The 23603-nt window shown below is 39.2% G+C and overlaps 3 protein-coding genes across 6 annotated transcripts; 2 read left to right on the forward strand and 1 right to left on the reverse strand.

Annotated features, from left to right (window-relative positions):
- Window positions 1–49: 49 nt before the first annotated feature.
- Wdr62 (WD repeat domain 62) lies at window positions 50–8730 on the forward strand. Of its 2 annotated transcripts, none has more exons than XM_065487896.1 (20): window positions 50–335; window positions 2326–2417; window positions 2478–2697; window positions 3566–3781; window positions 3834–4016; window positions 4077–4237; window positions 4292–4427; window positions 4482–4682; window positions 4844–5290; window positions 5754–5948; window positions 6000–6438; window positions 6496–6623; window positions 6679–6971; window positions 7027–7288; window positions 7349–7442; window positions 7494–7669; window positions 7721–7832; window positions 7885–7975; window positions 8141–8229; window positions 8289–8730. In XM_065487896.1, the coding sequence occupies exons 1-20, from the start codon at window positions 324–326 to the stop codon at window positions 8597–8599; spliced, it is 3858 nt and encodes a 1285-aa protein (XP_065343968.1). In that variant the 5' UTR covers window positions 50–323; the 3' UTR covers window positions 8600–8730. The 2 variants fall into 2 exon arrangements, with proteins under 2 accessions (XP_065343968.1, XP_065343966.1); XM_065487894.1 differs by lacking the exon at window positions 50–335 and adding an exon at window positions 856–1068.
- A 50-nt stretch (window positions 8731–8780) lies between these two features.
- Window positions 8781–11719, reverse strand: LOC135942026 (protein obstructor-E-like). Its single transcript, XM_065487910.1, has 4 exons — window positions 11490–11719; window positions 9563–9799; window positions 9316–9504; window positions 8781–9261 (listed from the first exon to the last, which is right to left on the reverse strand). Exons 1-4 carry the CDS (start codon window positions 11539–11541, stop codon window positions 8924–8926), a joined length of 816 nt encoding a protein of 271 aa, XP_065343982.1. The 5' UTR covers window positions 11542–11719; the 3' UTR covers window positions 8781–8923.
- A 4323-nt stretch (window positions 11720–16042) lies between these two features.
- Window positions 16043–23602, forward strand: LOC135942021 (glutamic acid-rich protein-like). Of its 3 annotated transcripts, XR_010575041.1 has the most exons (8): window positions 16043–16544; window positions 18023–18148; window positions 18887–19340; window positions 19394–19585; window positions 19734–20015; window positions 21758–21922; window positions 22795–23225; window positions 23280–23602. XR_010575041.1 is itself a non-coding variant. In XM_065487900.1 (7 exons), exons 1-7 carry the CDS (start codon window positions 16378–16380, stop codon window positions 23044–23046), a joined length of 1638 nt encoding a protein of 545 aa, XP_065343972.1. In that variant the 5' UTR covers window positions 16043–16377; the 3' UTR covers window positions 23047–23602. The 3 variants fall into 3 exon arrangements, 2 of the variants coding, with proteins under 2 accessions (XP_065343972.1, XP_065343973.1); XM_065487900.1 differs by having other exon boundaries at window positions 22795–23602; XM_065487901.1 differs by lacking the exon at window positions 18023–18148 and having other exon boundaries at window positions 22795–23602.
- The last annotated feature ends 1 nt before the right edge of the window (window position 23603 follows it).

Here is a 23603-nt window from a genome sequence, read left to right on the forward strand (position 1 = left end):
GCGAGCTGAGAGAAAGGTAGCGCCTGATGCGGCCCGACTCTGTACTACCACCGCAGCCTCTCTTCTCGTCTACTCTCGCATTCGTGTGGCAATCCCACTTGTTGACATTGAATTAGTTTGTCCATATTTGTCTGTGTCTTGGAAAGAAAGCTGCGCGGTGTCCGCGATTCGCAGCCGTTCGCCAGCATGCGAATTTCGTGACTTTTCCGGCCGACCTACGGCGAGGAACCGCATCCGAGAACAACGGCAATCTGCAAACGAGCGTGGGAAACGTCCGTCGGCGAGAGCAAGTTGGCCCAGTCAGGGAACATGCACCTTTGAAAATGCAACGGAACGTAAGTGCCGGAACACCTGTTCACGTAGCAGCCCCCAATTCCATCCTTTGGGTTCGTAGGGGTGGTTTTCCGACTTTATTGTACCACAATCTGTGGGAAAATCCGAAAGTCGTGTGTGATCATGTGGGCCGGAAGGTGTGTGGGCCGAACCCCCTGGCGAGGAAAAGGGCCCCTGTACGCCCGTTCCCCGTCATTTGGTGCGGGGTGTGTCCGACGTGGTTCGAAGGGTGCAAACCGGATGCAATCGATTTTTCAGCGCAGCCCATGTTGCAATACTCAAATAAAACTGCGCTCCGATTTATTTATCGTTGCCAAGGTTGTCGGGGCGTATACGCAATTTCCACTAGCCACCTTTGTTATTTTCGCTCTCCAGTGCTCTCAACCCCTCGATGCTCATTGTGCATGTGATGTAGTTCCAAGTAGTATGTCATAGTAGTCATTTGCATTCAAGTCTGCCAGCGGAGGCGCATTATTTAATTTGACACTTAAGATTGAGTGCAGTGCAATCATATAATTTCACTCTGACAATAAGCTAACTGGCATTGTTTGTTCTATAATACACCGGGTTACAATAGCTTACGTGCTTATTTGCGATAAACCGTCGTCATTACATTTTTTTTTACGAATGTCAGACTTAACCTGTATTTTTGCCCTTGCTTGGAAACGAGACGTGTAATTTTAGTGAACAGCTGCGGTCAACATGGGTTACAAAAAGAATTCGGATAAAGTCAAGGTATGCACAACCAATTTTTCCTTGCTTCTGATTGTGAGTTAAAATACCTTTTACAAGCGAATTAGAGATTAAATTTAAAATCATTATTTTGATCTAAAAATATTGAAGAGCACTTCTGTTATTTTCTAATGTGGCATCCGCTTGAAATACACGCAGCACTTTTTGGAATCCCTCCACCCTGCAACCTTAACTCTTAACCAGGGAGACTCATGCATTGTACAATAATTGTTGAATGTTGAGCAAATTCAGTGAATGCTTAAAATTGTCTTAAATCCTTGTATGATACCACCTTCTAATTTCTATGGTTCAAGAAAGTAACAGCTCATTTGCCCTTACAATTTCAACGTAGTTCATTATTTTTACCATTGTTCGCACACTTTTTTTGTCGCGTCAACAATTTTTTTCTTTTAGATATAATTCTTTTCAAAAACAATCGCGTATTATTATTTGATAAGGTGGATTAGGTCGAAGTTAACATATCAATGGTAAGGGGAACTTGAACCATGCCGCAATAATTATATTCTACAGGACAATGTAATTTTCCCCGAGGCTTTTCCTTAAATATGCCTAAGGTTAATTCCTATTATTTACGATAAATGTTGACTTAAAATGGATACTATACATATGCTTTGAAACAAATTGTGTTATGATCTGATGGTTTTACAAAGCTTTTTAGAAGTGCTGCTTTTACTTATCAATATCTCAATTTAGTAACAAGTTACTAAACAATATCATGAATTATTTCTGCTAAAACCCTCAAGGAAACTATAATCATAATGAAGATTCGTAGTGTATAATGCCCTCGTGCCTTTAAACATATGTAATACTTATCTATCAAATAATTATTTTATCATCGGCTCTCGGGAACATAATGGTGACTGAGGACAGAGGGTCAATAAGTATATTTTGAGCCTAAAAACATCAGATCTACTTTTTTGCTTCCCACGGCTAGCTGCACGATTCTTTATTTGGCGCGTTTATTATGTTTCAATATTATTACTTTCATTTTGCTCCAAATAAAAATTCTTTGCGTTAAATCCTGATTGTGAGGTATTATTAGAGTGATGAGTCCCTATCTCAAGATAAAAAGCACAATAAACCCATACGCACATAAATTCTAGTCAACGAAGCGTAATCATATCAAATTCGCACATTGAATGGGTCCAGTGTTTGTTCCGTCTCGACATTTTTCCACTTGCATGCGATTGATTCCCACGCAAAACCACTCAAGCGATCCCCCTTGCCTTCTTCCCTCAGGTATCGTTGGAGAAGGTGATCGGTCTGACAGCCAAAAGCAACGCGTCCCTATCATGCGACCCGAACAACGATCTGGTTGCCTACCCTGCAGGGTAAGTATGAAATCCAATCGGGTGGACTAAGCTCACTGTGCATTCCCACGACCTCGCCAGGTGCACCGTGGTGCTGCTCAACACGAGGAAGGGTCACCAGAGCCATTTGCTAAATTCCTCGAGGAAGACTGTGGTCAGTTTGGCATACTCGCCGGATGGCAAATATCTCGCCACTGGAGAATGCGGCCACCAACCAGCCCTCAGGGTGTGGGACATGTCCCTGCCCAACTATGCCCCAGTGGCCGAGCTTATGGGCCACAAATACGGCATAAATTGTGTGGTAAATTTTTGTTTCAAAAATTTCTCAATTTTAAATTATTGCGGCTCACGCCAATGATTTACACAAACAAATATAATCGTTCTTTACAAGTCAATATGAACAATTTCGAGTTATCTAAAATTGTATATAGAGATTGAAACTCGAAAGAGGATTTCTTACGTTTAATTGATTTAGTGCTGATATGAGAATTAATATTCAGTCTTGACTCCCGCATGTATTTATCGCGTCGAGAACAACTGATTAGCCGCGAGAGTAGCTTACGGTGGAATAATCCATGATGGCCTCAAGGGCCCATCGCCCCCATTTTTCATTAGCACTTTCCTTTTTCTACTATCAGCTCACGACTTACGACTTATCACGTGACCCAAAATTCGCCAAGCTGGTTGAGCCATAAAGAACGATCGCCAAACAAACTGTAAATTGAATGAGAAATTTTATGGCTGAAAGAAAATGTAAATATAGTAAAATTTTCACTTATCACTGAATCACTGGCCTCACGGGTTGTTTACAGCTGCAAAAGATAATTAATTGCAGATAATTCTCATTAATAACGGGAGCGAGACTTTCGCCTTTGTTTATTGTTAATCAGTCATTCAGAACCAACCTTTTGTTTGCATTTTAATCTCTGATGCTCAAGCTCGAATAATATGCATGGTTCTGCTTGATGAAGAAGGAGGCTGGTTTCTTGTTTTCTCCCTCCTGTCTGCTCCTCAGATGTCATTTATTTTTTCAAGGTTGCATCCCGACTTTATTCTCGAGTTGGCGATGCGCCCCGTTCTAAAATTTCATGATATCCGATTCGCTCATCAGCTCATCACTGATTTTACTGGCGTAATGCGACTAAATTCGCGCGGGGCACGTGTTTCAGGCCTTTTCACCGAGCATGCGGTACATCGTGTCTGTCGGCACCCAACACGACATGATCGTCAACGTCTGGGACTGGAAAGTTGGAGTAAAGGTTGCCAGCAATAAAGTTAGTGCCAAAGTCAAAGCTGTCGCTTTCTCTGAAAACGGCAGCTATTTCGTAACCGTGGGCAATAGGAATGTTAAATTCTGGTACTTGGAGCACTCAAGATTTACAAAAGTATATTTCATTTTACACTTTCTACGACATTTATCCTCACATACCCTATTAGTACAAAGAAGCAGTGCCATTGATGGGAAGATCTGCAATTTTGGGCGAGCAACGAAACAACTACTTCAACGATGTCGCTTGCGGCAAAGGCTCTGCTGGGGATTATACCTTCGCCATTACAAAGTCGGGCATGCTTTGTGAATTCAACAATAGAAGACTGTTAGATAAGTGGGTGGATTTGAAGGTTAGCGACTCATTGTAGCTTTTTGCTGGTTGCCTTAAATACGTCTTAAAAATCTTTCAGACGAACGGAGCACACTGTCTGTCTGTAGGGCAAGACATTATTGTAGTTGGATGCAATGATGGCATTGTTCGATGCTTCCACCCTCTCACCCTGCAATTCACATCAACCCTCCCAAGGCCTCATTTCATAGGTGTAGACGTCGCACAAGCCCTCAATATAATGTGAGCCCAAAATGATAAAAAAAATTAATAAAAACTTAACAATTTTTTCCTTAGGCAAATTGCTAACCAAATGAAAGATGTTACTTATCCAGACACGATTGCTGTCACCTTGGATGAAATAAACAACAAAGTCATCAGCATCTATAGCGACCACAGCATCTATGTGTGGGATGTCAAGGATATCCGAAGGGTAATTTACATTTTGGTCAACATTCATATAAATTAACGTGAAAAATAACCACAGGTTGGAAAGTCGCATTCCTTCTTGTATCATTCCGCCTGCATCTGGGGTGTTGAGATGTACCCAAGCAATGAGCACAACTCTGATATGGCAGTGCCGCCAGGCTGTTTCATAACCTGCTCCAGTGACAACAGCATCAGGTTTTGGACTGTTGATTCCAGGAACCAGCCAATCAACCCAGCTTTCAGGAACATCTACAGCGATGTGAGTTGCTTCACGTACTTTAACTGAAAAAAATAAACTTGTTTGGGTAATAACTTTCACTCATGCGCGCAATTAAAAACTAATGGACTGATTCTATTTTTGGTAATCATCAAACATTGCTCCTTCAATGAGATGTTGTAACACATTTCTTCACATTGCAGGAGTTAATCAAAACAATTTTCATCGACAACACAAGTTCTAAGAAAAAGGCTGACCCCAACAATGGCAAAGAGTACGACGGCCAAAACGGTGTCCGGTCTGTCCGCGTCAGTCCAGATGGACAACATTTAGCCTCAGGCGATCGCGAGGGAAATATTCGAATCTACGATATGATGACTTTTGAAGAAATCTGTCGCATCGAGGCGCACGATGCTGAGGTCCTTAGCCTCGAGTATAGCCCTCTTACAACCAAAAACCGGTTTCTGTCATCGGCATCCAGAGACAGATTGATTCACGTCTTCAATGCTGATGATAACTACTCCTTCTTGCAAACACTTGACGATCACAGTTCATCCATCACAGCTGTAAAATTTTTGTGCCAAGGTAGTAGACTGTGGCTTGCGTCCTGTGGAGCCGACAAAACTATCATCTTCAGGCACTTGCAGCCGGTATGTTGATTTATTTTGCAGCCTAAACACTCTGCTTTGATCGAAGCATGTATTGCCACAGCCATAAAAATGCCCACAAAAATTATGCTTAATCTTTTACTGTTATTGAATATCTTAAATTACTTATAAGGTTAAAGTGGCTGTTTTCCTTCATTGTGTGGGGCTTCTTTGCGGCCCTATTTCTACCCCATATTTTTATTTTGTGCTGGGTTTGGTCGCTCATGTATGAGTGAGTATGATAATTTAAGTAGGGTTTCATCCGGTGGAATTAGTGTAAAGCATCTTGCATCACTAATGTTCTTGTCAAACAATTATTATTAGAGTGATATTCTTTAATCGGATTCAAGTAATCATTAGGGGCAGTTTCAAATAATTTTTAATTGTATTTACTTTAATTTTAATGCTGAAATTCCTTATTTGTCCAATCGCAAATTTTAAATTGCTCATCACTTTAAATTTTCAGGGTAACCCTCCATTGTTCGTGAGAGATCACATCATTGTGGGCAAGACAACCCTCTATGATATGGAAGCAAGTTTTGGGGATCGACAAGTGGTGACCGCCTGCCAAGACAGAAATATAAGGGTATTTGATGTTTCAACTGGAAAACTCAACAAATCCTACAAGGGCTCATATGCAGAGGAAGGCTCTCTGATTAAGGTGAAATATAAATTTAAATGCATTTTAATTTAATTAACTCATTTTTAACAGGTTGTGGTTGACCATTCTGGCAAGTTTCTTGCTTCGAGTTGTACCGACAAAACACTCTGCCTGATAGACTACAACTCCGGCGAGTGTTTGTCCACTATGATGGGTCACTCGGAACTTGTCACGGGCCTCAAATTCACAGAAGATGGCAAGTACTTAATTTCAGCCTCTGGAGACAGCTGTCTCTTTGTGTGGAAGCTACCTCAGTTCATGGCAACTCAGCCTGAATACCAACCTCCGCCGAAAGAAGAGTACAACATGGGCCAACTCTTAGGACAACTACCGCCATGGGCGGCCAAGCAGTCGAGAATTGAATTTATGTCGCTGACTAACGCAAGCCCAAAACAAATTGATATGCCGAAAGGACGCTGGGCGCAGAAAATGGACACAAAATCCAGTGGAATCAGGAGCGTTAACAGCTTCTCCAGCGTTATTCCCACAGGTATTGTAGTATAGTAGTAAGTAGTGCATGAAGAACAGTATTTTTTGTTTTTGGCAGTAACTTTAGCAAGTGATGATGGTAACCCTGTGATTTTGATAACAGGCAATGATGACACGCAGAGTATGCCTACAGAATACCACTCATTAGGTTCTGACCCACCAAAACACGATAATCTAACTTATGAGGTTTGTGAAGATATTTTCTCCAAGGGATTCCCAAAATTATTATTTAAATTTCTAGGCGGGAGTAGATGGCGATGTTGAGGATTGTTCAGACGGGGAACCAACTCATGGGAAAGGCAAAGGAGTGGTTTACTACCCAAGCCAGGAGGACAGCAACAGTGAATACACAATCAGGTCTTTGGATGTTAACGAGCTGCTTCTTGAACGGAGGCTCCAGACTGATTATTCAGCCACTGATTCGCCTAGCAACTCAAAATTTGGTAGTCCTGACAGTGATATGGATGATGGCGCCTCAACTCCAAGCACCAATGAGCCTACGGAGAAAAATTTCCCTTCTCTGCTTTCTGGAAGGTGAATATAAATCATATCACGCAGGCGCCTTTTTCTAATTTATTGCCTTTTCCAGCACTGAAAGTTTGGACAAAACCGATTTCGAAGACCGATTTGTCAAGTCAAACTTTGACTCTCTAGGCGGCTCAGAAGCTCAAATTGCAGATCGCTGGGGTGCAGGCAACAGTTTGACATCTCAATTTATGACCAAGTTCAACAATGCTAGAAACTTGGCTCTGATCACTGCTGCTCGGCAAACCAAGGATGAACTGAACAGTGCTCGCAAGAGAGAAGAGCTCCAGAAGAGAATTGAGGCAACAAGGAAAAAGTTGCATAGTGTAAGAAATTGATTGCCACTGTTAGTCTATGACATTTCTATGAGTGACTTTGATCTCTAGGTTGGCTTTAGGGCTCCACTCACAAATTCGCAAAGTTCAATGGATTTGAGAAGAATAGGAGACAATACCAGATTTATTTCAAGTCTTTCAAAAGGTATTTTAACTTTTAATTTAGCAGCTGGAAAATAGCCCAAAGTTATTTTAGCCAAACCCAACAAGGACGACAGCAGTGGGGGAGGTGGTTTACGTCGTTCAATTTCATTGAGTAACCTGACAGGTCCCAAACCTGCTGATAAGTCTGGTGAAAAGGAACCTGCCAATGCTTATGGTCCATTGATGGACAAACTTTCACATTGCGCTTCATATGAAGTTTTGTATCAGGTACTCCATTTCACACCTAATGTGCCATTTGAATGCTTAGTTTTTGTTTAGGTTGATGACAGGCCTGTTCCACCTGTCCGAAGGAATTCTGTAAGCTCACTAAACAAATCAAAGTCTTTGTCTTCCAGTAGAAGGAATTTCAAGAAACTATCTGCTTCTACAGGTATGATGGTGTTTTCCTGTAGGCACACATATGCAACCTCATTTGTTTGCAGACAACATCGCCCACTTGGGAGCAGATAGTGGTGGGTACTCGAGCTCAGAAGAAGCCATCAAGCATGCGAGAAGGATGCCCAATAGGGATTTGTAAGTCATTGGCTTTAAGAAATCATGTCATAATAAAATTTTGTATGCTTTCATAACATTTTTTCTTGAAGGAAAATTAAGCCACAATTTCAATGAAAAAAATCAAAATTTCAGTATAAACCTATCAAATCAACTAATGGGAATGCAAAAAACCTTTAATTTCAGGAATTCTGCTTCTCCACTTTCTACCCGAAGTGATGGACATTCAGATCGAATTCCAATTAGTCCCACTACATCAGTCACCCCTGATAAAAGTAAGTTGCATTGGATTAATTTAATAATTCAGTCAATTGAAAAATTGAAAAATTTTCAGTCACCAAAGAATTGTGCCTAAAAACTGCCGAATTACTGGAGCAGAGTGCGGAGGCGTTGATTCAGCTGCACAAAAGAATTTCGGAGGAAGTTGGGCCTAATAACAGCAGTGAGCTTTTGCAAACCTTAAGTGCTGCTGCCGCTCAAACGCAGAAAAAGCTGCAATCTGTGATTCCCACGGTTGGAGCTGGAATTGTGCCTGGCGGCGCCAATCAGCCTCCAATGCAGGGAGACATGGTGCTCATCATGCAGCAGTACAGTGATATGCTCGTCTCCATGGTCCAGCAGCAGATTTCCCACAACCCACCTTAACATTCCAAATTCTAAGACTACTTTCGTTTCTACTCATCACAAATTGTAATCATGCATTATATATTCTATTTACAAGCTTTTATGATTAACTAAAAATATATTTACCATTAAGCTCACAATGAAAACAAAAATACTTTCTTTTATTCTAAAAAGGCATCATTTAAGAATAACTCGCTAGATGTTACTTGACAAATGTTTATTATGCAATTTCCTTATACAACAGGCTTAATTTACATATTTACTGCAAAATAATTAGCTTTGAAGCTATTCTTAACATACAATAACATTAGTCAAACTTAAACTAGTAAATTTAATTTCAACAAATCAGTTGCGTGGCCTGTTACTTGGCCTGGACTGCTGTTGTTGACCGTTCTGTGGTCTGGATGGCAGAGGTCGAGGAGGAGGGACATTTTCTTCGTCGTCTTCATCCAGATTCTGTCCGCCTATCTGGGGGCCATCATTGTCCTCATCAGGAATGGGAGCAGGAGTGGGAGGAGCCTCGCAGTCTTCAGTCGGAGGGCTCACGCAGCGGAGAGTGCGCTTGTCAAAGACCAGCTGGGCAGGGCACCTCTGCAGTCGGGGGTAGCCACCCTGGCACTGCCAGTACCTGTTGCAGGACTTGCCAAGAGGCACGTTTCCGTTGGGGTCTTCATTGCAGAGGGCTGGAAAATAATTTTTAGAACCAATGGATGAGCGAAATTATGGCAGCCTCTTACGGTGCTTCTGGCATCCTTCAACGTTGTCGGGCCAATCGCATGAGTGAGCCTGTTCGCTGTAGAGCAGACCACCGATGCAAAGCTGCTCAGTGGAAGTTCCGTTCCAGCAGGTCCAGTATCGGGTGCACGAGGTTTCGTGTCCGAAAATGCCGTACAACCAGTCGCAGTGCTCAGTGGAAATGGGGGAGTCTGCAAAAGAACAGTTTCAAATAATTCAAGCGCTATACAAGAAATTGGAATAACTCACTGGCGAGCTGTTTGCCTTCGCAGTAGTTGCCCCTCCAAGGGTAGTCGCAGCCCTCGGTGACTCCGCGGTTTTTGCCAGCATACACGAGGCCGTTGGGGCAGTCAAAGAGCTCAGGTTGGCCTCCAACGCACTCCCAGTACCTATCGCAATAAGTCTCATCTGGTACGACTCGGCCCTTTACTTGGCACGGGTCCAACTGACCTTTGCGAGGTGTTTGCTGCTGCTGCTGCGCCAGGCCTGCAATAATGTATTTTATTGATCTTTACGTATTAAGTAACATGACTCGAATATCAACGGTACGATGAGTACGTTGAATGAAAGGAGCAGCATTTATAAATATGTGCCAATTTTGCAGTCTCGCCTCAAGTGACAGTTCACTTTTATGATGGTGTGTGTAAGAGAGTTCATGAACTAGGAAGTGTGACGTGCGATGAGCTCTATCCACATAACGTTGCAAACCGACTTGAGATAAATTGTTCTCAGTGTATTACTATCTTACTTGGGCGTGCGTCTACTTCTCGCGTATTGATGTTACGCAAACGAACTTCGCGCAGCTCTTACTCTTTCGACCCAGAGCCACCTTAATTACATAATGAGCAGCTATAATCATTATGGGGATCAGTAATTTTTGGCCATTATTTATCTCAGGTAAAGATTAACCGCCTACCACATTTTGGAGGAAATTCAGAGTCGAAAATGATTTCACCTTTTAGAAAGTTTTTATTGGTAAGAATTAATTTTAATATCTTTTAATAACTCGAAGAGAAACAGGGAAAGTGCTAACAGTTAGTTTTCCGAGATTCAATTCAATAATTATCTGTAATTAAGACTAGTTATATATATATTCTTTTTATAGCAAACAGCACACGTCTCAGGTGATACCTGAAGCATATAATATTAGACCCGGTTGCTGATCGCGGCGCGAAAAGAAAGACAGTGAACGCCCTTGATAAGTATGCATGCTCGGAGTTGTGGTTGAGCTTGACATTTTTTAGTTCGAGCTTTTTAATTGCTTTCACGTTTCACCGACAGCATATATATTCGAGCCAACTCCTGATCACGTTTTCAGCTACTTATATATTTCCACTCGAAGTTATGCGAAGAAAAATGGAATGGAAATTATTTGCGCAGTGACCAAAATTGCTAGAAATTTAATATATTCAATTAAGCACATCAATTTGAGTCAATTGAGTTAAAAAAGGACAGGGACGACCATTAGTTTCATTCAGTCTGACTACTTCACCGTCTTATTTTAAGTGGGAACTCTCCGCGGAATGCGAATATCTTACACGGCCCATTGTACTGCTGAATTATATCATTATATTTAAAGTGAGCTAATTTTTTCTCCAGTGCATCTCGCAATGCGCTCCATAATGCCAGATGTGATACAATGTGTTTCAAACCCATTAAAACTGGGTTTGAAACAATTTAATAGAAAGAAAATGTAAGGTTCTCTCACTTGTGTTTGTAATTACAGCTTTAGAAAACTTTGAAAGCAAGGTTTCTTTATCCTACATCTACCTATTTTCTTTCACACGATTCACGCCAAGAGCAGAATGTAAATTTTCGTTGGCACCATTTAGCTTTTTCCGTTGCTGGAATAATAATTGACAGCGATGTAGCAAAGGCGAAAGAGAGATAAAACATTTAAGTGAAGAGAACAAACGCTTTTCGTTTCAATACCCACTTTCTCAAAAATTAAAATCCGATAGATCAGTAGATTTAGCCTAAAGCTCCTACCGATTAAGCTACGAGAAAATTAAATTAAAAAACGAGAACCTTCTGGAACATCGTATGCTGGGGTTTATCAGTCAATAAAAATACGAATTTTGTGTGCTATATGCTGTAAATAGTGTTACTATCTAGACACCGCAGAACCATAAATTGACAGTCACATATCAGACATTTTTTTAGATAAGTTACATACCAACAGCGATGAAGCACGAGAGGGAGATGAGGACTTTCGATGTGGACCTCATGGTGGCTCAGGAACGACTGCAGACACCACGGAAGAAAGTTGAGCTCCACCGCTGAGGCCCCGTGTGTGTAGGAGAGAGTTGCCCTCGCGCGCTACGAGCAGGCGCCTCTTCGCGTTGTTTCCACCGCCCGACGGCCAGCATCTTCCACTCCAGCGGTAATTGGCCCTTTGGCCGTCGATCGGCTCCCCGACGCGGCTCCATAATGCGATTGTGGCCCATTCAGCAAGTCTGCAACTCATTATTCAGAAATGGTTTTTGCATAAATTACACATTTACGGACGAGACGCGGAAATGTCAAACATAATTTCGTATGTGCGTGTTCAGAGCTGTGTTAGGCAACTCGTAAATCATGTAATTTTCACCACACTATGGAAGTATCTTTGAGGGAGCTTATCTGCAAAATTATTATATTGCGCTATCAAGTACTATATTATTACTTGTTCAAAACCAATAAAATTCTCAATTTCCATTTCACAAAACCATAAAAATTATTTGCTTTCGCTTTAGAACTCTCAAATCTATCAAAAGTAATTGTTCTTGCAATATTTTGCTAGTATTAAATGCCTTTTCTTTGCTGTATTTTCTTTTAATTGTTTAATTTTATGTATTTGACATTAAAGAATAAATAATATAATATATAATTACATATGCTTTTGTGCTTAAGAGTGAGTGTCAAGAAAATTAGAATTTTAATAGAATTAAATATTATAAGCAAAATAGATCAGCGAAACGTCTAAATTTTTACAGAGATCTCGAAATATGAAATTGTGGTTCTATTTAGGAGCAAGAAAACATCAACTCAAAAATCACATGAATGTAGTATTCAAGTAGTGTAGTGGATTGCGCTCATCTCCGTGCTTGCTAGCGTTGTCGCTATTTTTTATACGCGAAAGTTGGGCGCCAGATGTAAGTGAAGTGTAAGTAGTACAGAGAAGGTGATCCACCCCATGCCTTCTCACTTGCCAAAGAAATTTGAGCGAAAGAAAGCGGCGAAGAAACGAAAGAAGAGGCGACAGGGCCGTGCGCGAGCGCGCTTTCAAGATCTCTGCATGTGCATCCAGTTGAGCCTGAAAAATTATCCTCGCTGCATGTCATCTGCGCTCTCAATGAGCAACTCGATCGCTGCTTTTACTTTTGTTTGCCAACGCGCAATCCTTGCAAGGAGAAATGCACGACACGAGAGTACCATTTTGCACAACATACATATATATTATATGATGTGTGTGTGCTCCTCCATTAGTGGGGCGTTTGTGTTTGATTCTCTCTCCTTATATTTAAATATGCTACGGTCAAGAAGTGTGAAAAGCACTATTTTTATATCAACGTGAAAGCGGTGTGATATTCGCCGCTTCTGATATCCTCGTTTAATCAAAGCCACTCCTGACACACGCAGCAATTTTTAAAGTGGAGATTTTTAATTAAAACTTTATGAAATAGAGACGATGATAATGTTTTCTTACTGAGGCGTTAACATCTTTGGTTATAGTTTTACCTCATATCCAATTTCATTTTAAGAATGCTGGGAACGTTGCTAATATTTATTTCGGTACTTCAAATGAAAACAATTATAAGAAATTCATCATTAAACATTAAAATGAAAATAGCCAGAAATAATGTTAGATTAATTACTGTTCAGCAGCAATTATTTAACAAAATCAATGGCTTGCAGACAGCTGAGGCTCAATATTTAAAAAAAAAACGCTTATTCCAATTTATAAGAATGAATTTATTTTATTCACTAGACTGCTTTCAGGTTTTCTGCAAACAATGCCAACTCAATTTTTAATTGTACTTTTACAGTATTTTTTCTAACAATCTGCGCTTAGTGCTAAGCTGAACATATATTCAGCATAAATTAAAATAGGAGAATACCCTGACCTGCAAATATTTGAATTATTAACCATGAAAACAATAAAAAATCTTCACGCTGAATTTGCAGCCTCTTGAGCAGAAACTTCTTGAACCAAACAAGTGTGATTACGCGGCATGAGTAATTAATTAGGGTTTCAAAAGGCGGCTGCTGGAGTCGTGTGTGTGGGGCCGGAGAAAGTGCCGCCGCGTGCACATACCCAGCAGCTACTGCGCGCTTGTTTGCATTTTAAGGTAAGCATCACCCGGCTGGCTGCTGCGAGATCTCATGCATAAAAACCAGGGAATTACTCAAAAGGCGCGCGCGCGCGTGAACTCGTGAGCGGCTTCCAGAGACTTTAACGAGCGACTTTGTGCATTGTGAGCTACAAAAAAGAGGTAATTGCGGCGCTCCGTTTGCCAATCAGCAAGAGAGATGACCATTCGTGAGAGGGACGAATTTTTGGGACAAACAATCTCTGTTATTTCTCTGAAGGCGAGAAGCGCGTCTTTTTAATCTTCCAAGCAGTTTTTACTGCCATTTAGAGAAAGTGCGATGGCGCGCCTTTTGAGGTTTTCAAAGAACCAGTCCAGCGACAGTCGAGATCAAAGGTTAAACCCACCCGTTGCATCACTTTTGGGCCGGCAAAAAGAGCCTCTCGTCTCTTTCTTTCGCGCCATCGAGCCAGAGAAAGGTCCAGCACCTAATTTGAATATTTTCCTTCATCCGCATGCGTTGAATAAATATTACTTTCCTTACGGCCTTGAGTGCGGCATAAATTTGCTTTCAATGTCTCTTTTAGAGTTGGATAGGGCTCAAATTAATTGTTGGAAAGAAATTCAGCGACCTTTGCACTTTCCAAAATTTGCAAGACATTATTAAAACCACAGCGTGAGAAAAAAAAAACTATATTCCTTTATACGAGAATGGATATTTGAGAAGAAAATGCGCGACACAGATATCGTGCAAGGCTCCCAACTCATTTTTTTTTCAAGATAATATTATATATAACACACTCGCAGAATAAACACGTATTATTCAAACTAGGTTGGGCTATTTGTATAGCTTCACTCTCAATCACTTAAAACTGGTTTAGTAATTCATTTAATCAATGTTCCTTTTTGTAACAAATTTGCAATGGTCATTTACGTTATGTTGTAACATGATGTTTCATAAGAACAAAATATATTCTCAGAGAAATAATTCTTTTCAATTGAAAATCCAGAAAAAATGTGATCCGCAAGTTGCAGCTAGTTATTTTAACAGTTTTTTAGATCATGCGTTATGATGCAGTTTTACATGACCAATAATTATTGTTGAATCTCTTGTGTGAGTTTTGGATAAAAACTTGAAAGATATTAATTTTTGCAATTCATCTTTCTACATAAAACAATGCTGCTTGTATTTGGACAAATAATCTTGATAGAAACCGCGCTATTTCAGAATTAAAACACATTGCTCCTTTCAGTGGTGCCAGGGCGTGCTTATTTTATGAGATCACAACGGTGAAAGTTCAATAGCACAATATCTGTAAGGTACTCTCGTGCACACCTAATTTATGGCAACGTCTTAGGAAAATCGCTGCGGAAACAAATCATTATTGCTCCTCTCATTTTGAGTTAATGTATAGCTCATTGCCTTATTTCCATGCATTAAATTACATATCCATAAAATGCAATATTTTAATGTAACTATAATATTAATTCGATTCGCTCTCGTGTAATATCAAAGAGTGAGAATTCTTAATTATTCCCTTGAGGCGGCGGTTCAAAATTATATTACATCAGACGTCTTTGTTGCCGAGGAAATAAAAGAGAATAAAAGGAGCAGGAGAGTGACCTAGATTTTGGTCATTGTTCTTGCAATCACGTAGTTTTGCAGTAATTTATTTTGTTTGAAACCAAAAACTTCCTAAAAACGATCAACCTTCCCTAGGAGAGCAATAAAAATTGCGCAAATAATTTATTTTCTTCTAGATATGAGTCAGAGCTAACGTAATTTGGTTTCAAAAGTCCTGCAATCGATGAGTCAAAACTAAATGGTGAAAAATGCACGTAAATTGCGTAGAGCTTGATCGAGTGAGAATATTTTCCAAACACAACTAGGCACAAAAATATTGAAACCTTATAATATTATCGGTTTTGTCCTTTCATTAAAAACTGTATTTACTATTTCTTTAATGCATTTCATGGAAGCTAACAAATTGTCAGATTAGTCCCAGATGCAACCTGTGGTGATTGTATGTACTGCGGATTGCATACCTGCGAAGCACGCAGTGATTAGGCCTTCAGTGTAGCTGCTTCCAATGCAGTCGCGGATTGCGCATGAGTGTGCCCGCGGGAGGTACGTGACGAAACTCACAGGCAGCTCTGGCAAAATCTGGCTGATGCAATCCCTTTCTATTTGCTAGAAAAATCATACCAACTTACGAATAAAATAATGTCTCTTACGAACACAAAATTATGATACTTGAAATAGCTTTCATTTGTTAAATAATTTTTTAATGTTGAAATTTATCATTTTTGATAATTATTCTAACATTTGAGATTTAAAAATGTGAAATATAAATATAATGCATTGCGTTAATTTCATTTTGTTTTCAAGTTTGCAACGCTTTCTCCATCACGTTGGTACTACCTACTGTTGGAAGCGTCAGCCATGTTTATTCTCACAATAACACAGTAATGATTCACACGAGTAAATTTGAGATCTTCTTAAAAGCTATGGAAAAGAAATAGGGAGTGTGTTACCCTTCGAAATTCGCTTTCAAGGTATTGTGGAAAATGTTCTCGTCCGTGGATCAACAATTTGAAGAAACATCGTGCTTCAAAACTTGTGGAAAAACGCAACATCTGGACTCAAGGCTAGCGTTGGTCAGAAAATTAGATATTGTTTTTTGTACGGGAAGAGGCACGTTCCAGTATTTTCATCGTCCGCTGGTTTCACCCCTCGATAGAATTTTGTGTTGCTGAAGTTCTACCTCGCAAATGAAGATCACAGACTCTGTAGCGTCTCGCAACGAAATGGCACCTAAGGAATTCAATCCAGACACCATTAGTCTTCCGAAAATTGGATTCCCAATGACCATTGTGAACTCGAGTTTCGCCTGCCCTCCTGAACTAACGTATGCAGAGGTCGTCAAGCTCATACCCAGGTAATAATTTTATTATCTACATATAATCTACTCCGATCTGCATAGAATTACATCTAATTTTTATTACTTTCTAACCTTTTTTTAGATGCTTATAATGTTACCATGTTTGCAAAGCTGAATCACGTGTGCCACTTACGTATAGATAAATTTCAGTTTGTGGTTCTGATTGTTACTTATTTTGCGTGTAGATTTAATTTGTTTGGATTATTTATCAGCTTTTATTCGCATTTTCGTGATTTTAATTCGCACTGACACCCTGCTGCATCAAAACTGCCTCATATTTTCCAACTAAAAACTGCATGGTGGAAACTCAATAAGCGTCCAAATCATTAAGTGGCCACCCCACTGTCAGTATCCCGTTCATGCTAAGATGGACATTATTTCATAAGTGACCAGTGGCCACTAACCGACTCACAAAGAATTGGACGCTAACCGACTTTTAACCAGTTGACTCACGCTTTTCCACGACACGTGGTTCTTTCTAGATGTTGCACCTGTATAAAGTTAAGTAATTATAAAACATATTATCTTATCATTCAGTTCTTCTTAATCTTAATTGCCATTATCTATTAACGGTTTTTTCTGCGCCTTTTACAAAGAGAGATCCTGCTATTTACAAACGTTTACTGTATGAACAAATGGAAATATGGTACCCTTCGGGTACCTATTCACACACAAAATGTGCGCGAGAAAGAATCTAATTGCGTGTTTACCATTTTATGTGTGCAATTCACGCTCTATTAAATATAAAAAGGCGTTGAAATATTCTTTTCCGAAAACTTAAAAAGTTGAGTATTCATAATTATATTGGGTGTATATAAGGTGGAAGTTGCGTCAGACATACCCCTATTCGCACCTCACTTACTCTCACCCCAATGAGGTGTACTCACCCCCCATTCGCACCTTAATGAGGCGTGAGCATCACACATCCAAGCTATTTGCAGAGTTGCCCAGTAATCTACAACAAAATGTGTTGCAACAATGAATTCTATATTTATGGAGTACAAACATTTTACATAGGTCAGATTAAATTGACAGTTACATGAACCGTGGCAAAAAGGGACGAGCAGGAACTGCATTACTGACCGAAACAAAAAATTGTAATGACGTTGTCACGTGCCGCACTATATAATTAATAGTTAACCACTATCACAACATATTAAAAATTTACACCACAAGAACTGCTCGCACAGGGAGGGAAATTTTTGCAAAACACAACTTTTTATTTATTTATTAGAACCTCTGCACAGCACATCCCGTGGGCGAGCTCACTGAGTCCCAGACCTCAATAACACCGCCGAGCGGATAACATGGTGCCTGAGTGGCCCGAGTGGCCGCAAATGAGCTTGGGCCCAATGTGGCCATCTTTTCGCCACCAGGAAATATAGGAAAATTTTCAATCTGCAAATTGCAGCTAGTTATTGTCTGCATTATAAAGCTTAACTCACAATCAGAAATTTCTTTTACACGTGTTTTAGATATCAACTTGAGTGCCCCTTCTCACACCCAGCTTTAGTTGCTTCATGGCTCGTACGCTATGCTTTGTTTGCCGCTGATTGTGGGTGGATGATTTATTCAGGACTAATAAAACCAGCCTATGTTGGGTATTATATCTTAAGAACTTTATTTCGTTTATTTCTGTATTTTTTAGTTTTTTTTGCATTACCTGTAATTTTTAAGGCCTAGCATCTGAATATAATGACGTTGTGCTTTCTTTCTTTCTAAGGTTTTTGCTTAACAATTCTCACAGATATATACTAATCATATTGCATCTGGTGGCTGTTGGTTGCGATAGTTAATTACAATAATTAAATTTCGTAAGCATGTGTGTATGTTTCGGGTTTCATTATAATTGTAACTCCCTTCTTTCTTATTGTGATTGTTTGAAAATTTCGAATTATCTTGCATCACAAGTGTTGTGTCATCCATTGAAAAATAGCGTAAATCCAATGTAAATACATCACTATGTTACAGTACGGCCATAACATCCGCTCTCTTCCTTTTTCTTCTCGTTCAAAAATATTATCGTGTTTTATTAAGAACAAGATTGAACAGAGAATGCAGTTTGTACCAACCAAATAGTTATACCATCCATCATCGATATACATTATGAAATTAAGAATTTTTAATAACATAAATTCCGATAAATATAACGTTGAATAACTTTAAAAATTGTTAACAACAACAACAACATCAAAAACATTAAAAGTGAAGCAATATTTTTTGTATTTACAATGGTAGCTGGATTTGATTAAAGTATTCCTGTGTAAAATGATAGTAAGACAGCTATTGAAACTTTGGTCACTATTGAGCATTAAAATATTTTGTTCTTAATTTTTCAGAATTCCTCATCTGTCCAGTGCAAATTCCAAAGCAACATTCTTCGCACCTGCGGAAAAGAAACCTCCAGCCTTGTATTTTGAGTACAAATTACCATCACCAATTATTGATCAGTGTCTCCTGGTCCCGTATAATCGCTCTCAACCGAGATACTTTACACCGTGGCGATTCAGTCGTCAAATACAGCAAAATAATCAGCTCTCCAGGAAAAACAATCGCTCGGTCTTTGTTGAGTATAACTGGCGAAATCCCTCCGCCGCTTCAAACCAAGAGCAGAAGATGAAAGAAAAGAATGAGCCAAATTCTCAAGAAAAGGAAGAAAATCATCTGAATGAAAAGTTACTGGACACTGAACAGCCCAAAATGGATACATCACCTGCTGATAAGACTGAATCACTCGCTCTCTGTGAGAGCAGCCCGCCCTCAATGCTAAGATGCCTATCTGTATCCTCAATGGTGCGTATATCACCTAAAATTATTAAAATTATTCTGACCACGAATTTTTACAGACCAGTGAAGATAGTGCGGTTACATTTGACAGATCCTGCAGTCCACCAAAATTGGAAATATCTTCTGATGAGTATGAAGAGAGTGAAGATGACGAAAGCAACACTGACATTGAACAGCTAGTGGACAGTTCAAGCGCATATGAATCTGGAGTGGAGATTGAGAAGGCAATAAATGATGGGGAAAATTTACAGGTTGGTTTTTTTAGCCCTTGTAATATTAATTTTGTCTTAAAATTTAGTGCTCACCTGGTGTTGCAATAATTTTTGATCCTTAAGACATCCTAAAAACTAAACTAAAAAAAGCATTTATGACTAATAAATATTCCTTTGATTGTTTCAGGCTGAAGAGTGCAGTCAAACAAAATTGCCCATCAAATCAAATGTTCCTTTAACTTCAAGACTGCGCACACACTCTAGTTCGTCTGATTCATCCGAGACTGAAGAAGAAGAAGAAGAAGAAGAAAGTGAGGATGATGAAGATGATGACGAAGAAGACGATTGCGATGAATCTGAAGTCAGTGAAGATGACGGTATTGTATTTGCAGATGAAGAAAATGAATGCGTCGTAAATGGTCATCTGGATGATAGCGAAGATGAGGATGATTTCATTGTCTTTGGAGAGGTAAGGAAAAACTTGAGTAATAAGTTTGTGTCAAAGCTCTCGTTGGATAATTTTGCTTATATTGTCTACTTTTGAGCATCTTAACTCTTAATGCGTTCTGAGCATCTGGCAGCGGTCCAGTTCAAACAAGATGAGGAATCATGTTTGAATTAATTGAATTGGCCCATTATCAAACTTAACCAAGCAGTATTAGACGAATTGTCATTAACATGATAAGCTCACACGTGTCTGATCATTAATTGCGCCGTTGAGGAAGTGAGGTGATACTACCCGAAGACCATAAAATTTGAGCGCAAAGAAGGAGGGCGCTGGGTTCTATTTTTAATTTGTGCGTGAAGAGAGAAATTCTTGTGAGCAGATTTTTTTTTGCATCACGCACACTAGTAATTGAGCGAGAGTGCGCCGCGAAGGGGTTAATAATTTCAAAGCGAATTGCGCTATAGTTTGAGCTCTCAGGCTGTTTGCCAGTTGTTTATTGCGACAGCCAAATAATGCAGCGCTCTTTGGCGCATCTCAATGTCCAAAATATTCGGTGCATTTTGCGTGTGCTGCGTTAGAAGGAAGGACGCTCTTGTTCTGCAAAGAAAACACACCGCCAAGGTTTGACATTTTTGCGGTTCACTAGTTTGATTTCATATCATTGTGCAAATGTTGCGTTTTGTGGAACGATTTAAAGTAATGTGAACATTTCTAGCTAGCAATGATATAGTAAATTAATGCTTTCCCCTGTCTCAATTTTTAAAAATTAGTCTCGAATAATTGCATTTACACTGATACCTGCTTTTAAAGTGTCTCAATAAACTTGTGTGGAACCTGAAACGCCAGAATACATCTCCTGCTTGCTCCCCTTGAGCATGATTGTGAGTCACTTTATTTAATTGAATTTATATTTACACGTTTCTCGTGTTCGGCATGGCAAAGTTAGGTAATTGAATTCGCTCTATATAGGAATTAAAATATATTTAATAAATCGCAACGCCTTCAATTTTCTCATCTCGCATCTATAAACTCCTCAGGTATTTCGCGTTTTTACAGTTATGTAGTAATATGTTTGTATTGAGTTTTTACTAATAAGCTTTCAACGATGTCAATTTCTTAATTCAGATTCTTAAAATCATACTATGAGTTTCATTGATACCCACAGTCATTTTTTCATTTTCTCCTAGCGAAAATCATCTCTGCCAGCAAATACCTTTTGCGAGGTTTACTTTGCTAGCCTAAGATCAAATCCACATGAAACACATATCCTGGGTTGCCAAGAAATTTGAGGACTAACATTCACATGCACTTCTCATTGTTTGACAATCTGCGAGAGCAATAAATTTCATAGTGCGCGGAACACGACGTGTTAAGTATTTGTCATAACTTGACCAATCTGAGAATAAATCAAAGTTTCGCGTCCTTTGGCAAAAGAGCAAAATACTCGCCTCTTGAGCAATGCCGCGTTAGGATTTCCACTGCTTCTCTATCTGCTCCGTGCTCCGCTCTCAAGCACAGATGCGGACGCGCGACAGATGAAGCCGTTTACTGAACTGACCAAGCGGCGACTTAACGATACTTCTGTGTCCCAATCAATTAGACACCCCAAGGTAACGAATGCTAAATTTAGCCCCTGAGCTGCCGCTTTGCCATCTGATGCTCAGACACACCGTCCGACAGCTTTTTCCGATCGCCATCGATATTACATTACGCGACTAAAGTACCTACGGACAGTTAAAATTAAGCCTCCTTCTGATGTCCAGGGCTCCGGTGACGAGGAGGAAGAGGAAAAAGACGAGAAACGGGAGGAAGAAATCCAACGAGAGGAGGAAGAAAGTGAAGACGAGACCGATCGCGTGCGAGTAGAATCTGCAGTTCGTCGGAAAAGATATCCTGATAAAATCAAACCTGCTAAATCAAATCTGAAGGTATTTATTCATCTCATATACATACGTTGACGTTACTCATTAAATGATCCTAAGAAATTATGCTTTCACAAAATAACCATTACTAGCTTAAAAATTAACTATTTCTTTCGGCTTTTTCATTATCATTGTTTTTTGCACAATATTTTTAGTATCATGTGTACACACTCCTATTTAAATTAATTCTAATGATTTAATAAATATTTGAGATTAAAATATAGTATCGTACTCTAATCATTATTTATTATAATGAAATATTTTCATATTGAGCCGAATTTCACGCTGCACGAAGCATTTAACATAAAATTGTTTTTTCTTCTAGTAATTAATGTCACTGACACTTGGCTCATGTCCAGGTGGTCAGTAACCTTTGCTTTTAGATGTAATTAATGGAGTGTTGAATGACTTTCTTTTGGGCTTTCTTCTGCTGACATGACGCATAGAAAATCATTAACTTTAACACCCATACAACTCTTACTTTTTTTATTTGACAGACACATTTAATTAGCTTGTTTGCTAATTCTAAATTAAATTGATGTAAATAAATTAAACTTGACCAAGTTATTGTAATATATTACATTGTTTATTTAAAGTAACTAAAACGAAGCAAATAATGTAGTTAATTATTATGGTTTTAATGCTTGCATCATGCTAATGGAGAAGTAGTATGAAATATTTCTTGCGATTGCTGCAAATATATATATATATATATATATATATATATATATATATATATATATATATATATATATATATATATTATTTCGATCTGGTTTAGGGATGGTATTAAATTACCTCTTCAAGTAGTTTTGTTTATTGAAGTAGCATTTTGAACTGCATTTTCCCCAATACATAATAATTATTTTGCTTTCCAGGTTCGTTTCGCAGAAGTTGATGATATCTGCATCCTCTACGACGACGAAGATTACCAAATGGCCAGGGTCAGCGAGTGGGAGAAAAGGGCTACTGACAGCATCCGCTTTAGAGAGAGGATAGCTAACACTGCTTTAGTGCTTAACCCAGTGCTGGCTCCAGAGCACCGACTGAAAATTCAGGAACAACTGAAGATCGTTACGGAAGGGAATCCTCAGAAACACACATGTTGTGTTGTCAATGGGAGACACTGATTTGTCGTAATAAACATGGTGGGGGCCCTGGTGAATGGACGCTCTCTATAATAAGCAGCAATTTCAACTACAAAATTAAGGTTTCTTTCTTCAATTATATTTTAATGCACCTTTTGACCGGATGGCACCTCAGCTCACAGCTGGGATGGTTTGATTGACTGATTACTCTCAAGTTTAGGGTACGTTTGCATGTCTAGCAGTCAAACTTCTTCAGTAATTTCAATCTTAAAAAGGTGCCGCCACCATATCAAACTTAACTCGAGATGAGTTATCACTTAAAAACACAACGCTTGCTTGGACTGGCTGTATTTTATATTTTTGTTCCACGTACCTTACAACTTATGCATTAGTTGCAACATGCTGGCTTTGTTTGCGATTGTTTTCAAGCATTGTCTTGCAGACTATGTTTGATTGTTAATTGTAAAAATAGCCATTGATTATTTGAATCAGCCCCTTTGACTCAAGCGTTCTCAATATTGTTAACAATAATTGAATTGTATGGTGTACCATTTATAAGAAATAGCTACCAATAAAATGTATTTTGATAAGTAAATAAT

The sequence above is a fragment of the Cloeon dipterum genome, chromosome 4 (genome assembly GCF_949628265.1).
Source record: "Cloeon dipterum chromosome 4, ieCloDipt1.1, whole genome shotgun sequence".
Taxonomy (NCBI): domain Eukaryota; kingdom Metazoa; phylum Arthropoda; class Insecta; order Ephemeroptera; family Baetidae; genus Cloeon; species Cloeon dipterum.

Bases quoted from the DNA above. Each gene is read 5' to 3' on its own strand.
- LOC135942021 (XM_065487900.1), top strand. From the start codon at position 16,378: ATGAAGATCACAGACTCTGTAGCGTCTCGCAACGAAATGGCACCTAAG. The intron at 16,545-18,022 runs GTAATAATTTTA...CACGTGTTTTAG, and splicing joins GTCGTCAAGCTCATACCCAG to ATATCAACTTGAGTGCCCCT. The intron at 18,149-18,886 runs GTATTATATCTT...TTAATTTTTCAG, and splicing joins ATAAAACCAGCCTATGTTGG to AATTCCTCATCTGTCCAGTG.
- Wdr62 (XM_065487894.1), top strand. From the start codon at position 1,036: ATGGGTTACAAAAAGAATTCGGATAAAGTCAAG. The intron at 2,698-3,565 runs GTAAATTTTTGT...CACGTGTTTCAG, and splicing joins AATACGGCATAAATTGTGTG to GCCTTTTCACCGAGCATGCG. The intron at 4,683-4,843 runs GTGAGTTGCTTC...TTCACATTGCAG, and splicing joins TCAGGAACATCTACAGCGAT to GAGTTAATCAAAACAATTTT.
- LOC135942026 (XM_065487910.1), bottom strand. From the start codon at position 11,541: ATGAGGTCCACATCGAAAGTCCTCATCTCCCTCTCGTGCTTCATCGCT. The intron at 9,505-9,562 runs GTGAGTTATTCC...GTTCTTTTGCAG, and splicing joins CGAAGGCAAACAGCTCGCCA to ACTCCCCCATTTCCACTGAG. The intron at 9,262-9,315 runs GTAAGAGGCTGC...ATTATTTTCCAG, and splicing joins TGAAGGATGCCAGAAGCACC to CCCTCTGCAATGAAGACCCC.